Source organism: Calidris pugnax, unplaced genomic scaffold (genome assembly GCF_001431845.1).
Source record: "Calidris pugnax isolate Ruff unplaced genomic scaffold, ASM143184v1 scaffold42, whole genome shotgun sequence".
Lineage (NCBI taxonomy): Eukaryota > Metazoa > Chordata > Aves > Charadriiformes > Scolopacidae > Calidris > Calidris pugnax.
Genome location: NW_015090920.1, coordinates 2,026,595 through 2,033,304, shown reverse-complemented (window position 1 = coordinate 2,033,304; position 6,710 = coordinate 2,026,595). Strand labels below are relative to the sequence as shown.

The window sequence follows — 6,710 nt, the reverse complement described above, 5'->3', positions numbered from 1 at the left end:
AGAATGACTTCCCTTGACCTGCTGGCTACACTCTTCCCTATACAACCCAAGATACCATTGGCCTTCCTGGCCGCAAGAGCACACTGTTTACTCATTGTCATTTTACTGTCCACCAGGACCCCTAGATCTTTCTCTTCAGTAGTTGCCTCTAGCGGGTCCACCCCTAACCTGTATTGGTGCCTGACATTCTTCTTCCCCAGGTGCAGGACCCTACACTTTTCCCTGTTGAACCTCATGAGGTTCTTCTTTGCCCAGCCCTCCAGCCTGTCCAAGTCTCGCTGGATGGCAGCACAGCCCTCCGGGGTGTCAGCCACTCCTCCCAGTTTGGTTTGCAGGAGTGGGTTCACAATCAAGGGAAAAGAATCATCCAAGTGCCACAGTTGGGCTCTTCCTTGCTATTAATAAAGGCTCAGTTTCAGCAAAGCAGCTAAAGACGGACAATTGCTCAGCAAAACCTTCCACCCTCTCCTTTAAAAACCGCCCTAAATAACTATCTATGCTTATTAGCCAAGAGCTTAGTAAAAATTAAGAACAGAAACTCAGGTTATTACACCAGAACAAGGAATTTCCACTGGAACTACCAGGAGAGACAGCGCAATTCAATCAGCCTGCTCTCTTTGAAGACATTTCTTACCTACCTGATAACCTTTGATTCTTTCCATTTCTTTGCTGGCGAGTGGATTGCTCTTCACCACACAAACCAAAGCCTTCACAGCTGCATACAAGCCCTCTACATCTGATGCCATGGCTACAAGTCCCAAAATAGCCGCAGCTCCACCGATGTACTGCAGCGTGGTGGCAACAGGCTTGGGGACAAACGTTCTCACTCCTGGGCATAGGCAGAGAATATAAATTTAAATAACAGCAAGTCTAACTCTTGCAGAAAATCAATGTGAATCCATACAATTTGCATTCTAGCCATTGCTTGAATTATGAAAATAATATCATTAGAAGAACTATGACAACGCAGAAGAAGAGGTGAAGGAAATACTGCGCTGGAAAATAGTTTATGACCTAAGGTAGAGTAATTAAGTATATTTTCATAACTATAACTCATAGAAACTGAAACAAGCATCCCATGTTAGTAAAAAAAAAAGTCTATATAACATAAAAACATTAAATAAATTTAACAATGTACCATTAACATTCATCAACGACATGATTTATCTTCTAGACCTAAGCTTTTATTGACAAATAATTAATAATTTTTAAATGTAATAATTCTCAAGTGCTCCGCTCACCCAAATATCCTATCAGAGCTGCACCAATGGAGCGCGCTGGTCCATTCAAATGCCCTGCTGAGTTATGCAGCAGCTTCACAGGTGTGGCATTTTCATGAGAAGAAATAGCCAGCTGAAGAAAACAAGAAAAAAAAAAAAACAGGGGCTAAAGGATTACAACTGCCATCTACATTAAAAAGCAAAAATACCTCCAAAAGGTGCTAAAATACATAGCTACTAGTAATGCAAATAAAATCTCAGGCTACAATCTCCCTCTTTTTTTTTTTTGTATTTTTTTGTTTTACATCTGAAAGTGGATATGGGCAACTCTTCCAACAAGTATGTTGCTGTTCCTGGTTGCATCGAACAAATTGCCTTGAAAGAAGTTAAAAGAAAGGAACAAACAAGATGTACACATTAACCAACTCGTTTCCCAACATACCTGTTTGGCAATGGCTTTACTATCCAACTTGTTGTAAACTTTCCTTATTTTTGCCACGGTAAATGAAGAAACTGACAGCGCATAGAGACCAAAAGAAACCTTCTCTTCCGGTACCAAAGATACTGGAGAGGGGTTGATTCCTTCAGACTTTGAATCTTTGCCTTAAGGACAAAATAAAAGTTCATTTCAGTAATAGGCACTGGTTTTCTTTTAAATTTTAAGAGTAAAGTTTTAAGCAAATTCTATTGCAGAATAGGTATAAAAGAAAGGTTTTACAAATAGCTGAGATATGACATTGTCACAGAATCACAGAATCTTCTAGGTTGGAAGGGACCTTAAAGATCATCTTGTCCAACCGTCAACCTCACTGACAAAAATAGACACCCACACAACAAACAAGGAGCATCATCACTAAACCATACCTCCCAGAAGTCTTTACATACTTCCTTGCTGTACCAAAGAATAGTTTGACAGCATACAAGATTTGGATGGAAAAAAATATTCCATACAAGATGGAATAAATTTGCTACTTAATACAAAAGGGTAACGCACAGCAAACATCTCCTTTCAAGAAGGTCTAAAATATTAACCTGTAACAGTGACTGGCAGCCTGTGGCTTGGCCAAGCAATAGAATCACAGAATGATATGGGGTTGGAAGGGACCTCTGGAGATCATCTAGTCCAACCCCCTGCCAAAGCAGCTCCTCCTAGCACAGGAATGTGTCCAGGCGGGTTTGGAGTGTCTCCAGAGAAGGAGACTCCACCACCTCCCTGGGCAGCCTGTAAGAAGATGTGGTGGTCCCTCATCTGAATTTTTGGATGCCAATATTACTCCTGTACTCAATTTGGACTGTTTGTTTCTCTTCCCACCAGAAGAAAGTCAAAGTAAACAAAAAACAGCCTATTTGGTACCTCTGCATCTTTACCTGCAACAACAGGCTTTTTACAATGGTTTGCAAGAAAGGAGACTCCACCACCTCCCTGGGCAACCTGTAAGAAGATACAGTGGTCCCTCATCTGAATTTTTGGAAGCCAATATTACTCCTGTACTCAATTAAAAACACTTTAGAGAATGGTACAAGAGATGCAAGACCAAATAAAGACCAAAAAGCCCAGGCATTCAAGAGAATATGTAAATACATCTTTAATATTTCCTATGCACTGCTCCAAAAGTGGTTGCTCGTTGTGAGGCACTGCAGGCACTGTGATTGACACTGCCTACAAAAGCTCAGAGGAAGCCTGCAGAACTCAGCACCTGAAAGCTGAACATACAGATCCACTTCTGCATCTTCATTCCAGGTCAAAAAATATCTGCAATTCCACTGAAACACATTAACAGAATTAAAAAAGCCATGAAGGCTCCTCGCCTAACCCTGAAAGGAGTGAGAAGCTGGGTGTCTACATTGGCTGAACCAGGGCTAAGTCTCTGCCAAGTCTCACTTAAGAGAGGGTTTGAGTCTTGGTCCCCCCATAAATGAATCCTCACTGGATCTTCTGCCCACGCAGATGCCCTGAGAACATGCCCAGGGAGGTGGTTGAGGCCCCATCCCTGGAGGTGTTCAAAAGACGGGTTGATGTAGTGCTGGGAGGTCTGGTTTAGTGATGATGCTCCTTGTTTGTTGTGTGGGTGTCTATTTTTGTCGGTTAGGTTGACGGTTGGACAAGATGATCTTTAAGGTCCCTTCCAACCTAGAAGATTCTGTGAACATTCCTCTGTTTCAGTGGACAAAAGAATTCCTTCTCCTGAGCTAGTAACTGCTCTCCTAGAGGTCCTTCCAAGACTTAAAGAGTATAAGGTTTTCCATTTTACTTAAACACGGGACAAATTCTCAGAAGATGGCAATCTTGCTCACTGAAAACAAGGACAAAGCTTCTGAAAGAAGCATTGCACGGGCAAATGGCAATTTGGAACATTATTGCCCTGTGAAGGACAACAGCAGAAGACTGGAAGAGCTCTTCCCTTCTCCCGGATTCCCACAATCAATCATTACACTAAAGAAAAACAAGCATTTTGGTAAAAGAGAGGCCAAGAGAAAAGGGTAAGACCCAGAGGTTCACACTGCACCCCTTAAACTCCTCGGGTTTGGTACAGGGCACGTGAAGTGTCCTCAAAGAGAAACACACCCTTTGCTCTGGAGCAGACCACTCCTGAAATAACAACCAACTGGGCAAAGCTTGTGTGGGGAAAAACGCACCACCCTGCTGGAAACAGTCAGTATATTAAGAAATGAAGAATTCTTTTAAGTTACTGCAGGGCTTCCTGGTGAACACAGAATCACAGAATCACAGAATCTTCTAGGTTGGAAGGGACCTTAAAGATCATCTTGTCCAACCGTCAACCTCACTGACAAAAATAGACACCCACACAACAAACAAGGAGCATCATCACTAAACCAGACCTCCCAGCACTACATCAACCCGTCTTTTGAACACCTCCAGGGATGGGGCCTCAACCACCTCCCTGGGCAGCCCATTCCAAGGGCTGAGAACCCTTTCAGTGAAAAAATTTTTCCTAATATCCAGCCTGACCCTCCCCTGGCACAACTTGAGGCCATTTCCTCTTGTCCTGTCGCCTGTGACTTGAGAGAAGAGACCGACCCCCACCTCTCTACCCCCTCCTTTCAGGGAGTTGGAGAGAGCAATAAGGTCTCCCCTCAGCCTCCTCTTCTGCAGGCTGAACACCCCCAGCTCCCTCAGCCTCTCCTCATCAGACTTATTCTCCAGACCCCTCACCATCTTTGTCGCCCTTCTCTGGACCCGCTCCAGCACCTCAATGTCTTTTTTATGGTAGGGGGCCCAAAACTGGACACAGTACTCAAGGTGAGGCCTCACCAGTGCCTTACCGAAAAGGCAGGAAGATCTTTAATTATCAGAAACGAATGAACAAATGTCCATTAATGGAATTTTTTTTGGCTAATTCCGTAATTAAAACTTGCACACCACCAGTCAAAACGCCTTCCAGGAGAAATGTTAATTGACTAGCAGATACCTAAATCCAGAGTTGCTTGCCAGGCTTGTCCAGCTGTCAAAAAAGCAAGTGTGTGACAGCGATCCGTACACGACAAAACTGAATTCTTTAAACTTTTTCAGTCAAGATGGGCAAGGAAAGCCACCTTCTCTTTCATGATACTTCGTTCCTTCACGGCCTGAACATCATCTACATTTTGGGGGGGTTGAGGGTGTCTGTCACCACTCTAGAGAAAGCTTTCACCACGAGAAGTATGACTCTGTGCACTCCCTGTACGTACTTTTGTTTTCCTACCACTCTTACCACTTTTTTTTTCCTCAATTGACCTATTTAGCCCCTTTAAACAATGACATTTCAAGACAGCTATACTTAAAGTATAGAATACATTGCAGATTTGCAAATGAGTGCTATCGCTGGAAACTGACAACTTAAAATGCCTTTCCAATTTCACTTTCTACAGATAAATACAATATACAGTAAGAATAATGACAGCTTTAAGCATTTCTAACTCGTTTAAAACCAAAGTAGGGAATACAAGCACTTCTATTGTATCTCAGTACTAGAACTACCAGATGTTAAAACAGTAATTTGGATTTCTATTATAGAATCACAGAATGGTTTGGGTTGGAAGGGACCTTAAAGATGATCCAGTCCCAACCCCCCTGCCCTGGGCAGGGACACCTCCCACCAGACCAGGTTGCTCCAAGCCCCATCCAGCCTGGCCTTGAACCCCTCCAGGGATGGGGCAGCCACAGCTTCTCTGGGCAACCTGTTCCAGTGTCTCACCACCCTCACAGCAAAGAATTTCTTTCTGGGATCTCATCTAAATCTCCCCTCTTCCAATTTAAAACCGTTCCCCCTTGTCCTGTCACTGCACTCCCTGACAAAGAGTCCCTCCCCAGCTCTCCTGTAGCTCTTTTTCCAGACTCAATAGCCCTAACTCTCTCAGCCTGTCCTGGAGAAGTGCTCCAGCCCTCTGATCATTTTCATGGCCCTCTGCTGGACCTGTTCCAACAGGTCCACGTCCTTCCTGCATTGAGGACTCCAAAGCTGGACACAGTGCTCCAGGTGGGGTCTCACGAGCACAGAGTAGAAGGGCAGAACCACTTCCCTGGCCGTGCTGGCCACACTTCTCTTGATGCAGCCCAGGATGGGGTTGGCTTTCTGGGCTGCCAGTGCACACTGCCGGCTCGTGTTGAGCTTCTCATCCACCAACACCACCACCAACTCCTTCTCTCCAGCCATTCTCCGCCCAACCTGAATTTGTGCCAACCTGTATTTGTGCCTGGGATTGCCACGTCCCAGGTGCAGGACCCTGCACTTGGCTTGGTTGAACTTCATGCCATTTGCACGAGCCCACCTCTCAAGGCTGTGATGGCATCCCTTCCCTCCAGCGTGTCGACCGCACCACCGAGCTTGGTGGTGTTGGCAAACTTGCTGAGGGTGCGCTCTATCCCACCGTCCATGTCTCCAAGATGTTAAATAGCACTGGTATTATCCTCTTCAATAGCAGCTATTGATCTTCTTCCTAGGAACAGCTAGTTGTTCCTCTCTGCTACCACGTACTCTCTTTTCTCACTTCTGCCAAGGCGCACACAGAATTTCACTGAATTTCACTGAATTTTTAGAGTTGGAAGGGACCATAGAGATCATCTAGTCCAACTCCCCTGCTGAAGCTGGATTGCCTAGAGCTTGTCAGAGCATGTTACTCAGGAGCATCCAGGTGGGGCTTGAAGATCTCCAAGGAAGGGGACTCCACACCCTCCCTGGGCAGCCTCTGCCAGGGCTCTGCCACCCTCACCGTGAAGAAGTTTCTCCTCATATTTGAGTGGAACCTCTTATGTTCCAACTTGTGCCCGTTGCCCCTCGTCTTCTCACTGGGAACCACTGAAAAGAGTCTGGCTCCATCCTCCTTCAACCCACCCTTGAGATACTTGTAGGCATTAATAAGGTCTCCCCTCAGCCTTCTCTTCTCCAGACTGAAGAGTCCCAGCTCTCTCAGTCTCTCCTCATAAGGGAAATGCTACAATCCATCCTCCAGCTCTGTTGCCCTTCGCTGGACTCTTTCTAGTAGTTCCCT

At 45.1% G+C, this 6,710-nt stretch overlaps 1 protein-coding gene across 1 annotated transcript in view; it reads right to left on the bottom strand.

Annotated features, from left to right (window-relative positions):
- The window catches only part of WDFY3 (WD repeat and FYVE domain containing 3), a 197,175-nt gene that overhangs the window by 91,628 nt on the left and 98,837 nt on the right, over window positions 1–6,710 (bottom strand). Inside the window, exons 22-24 of the mRNA XM_014949934.1 lie at window positions 1,663–1,823; window positions 1,242–1,353; window positions 639–829 (exon numbers count right to left, since the gene is read on the bottom strand). Coding sequence (XP_014805420.1) covers window positions 639–829; window positions 1,242–1,353; window positions 1,663–1,823 — 464 coding nt within the window. The remainder of the gene's footprint in view (window positions 1–638; window positions 830–1,241; window positions 1,354–1,662; window positions 1,824–6,710) is intronic.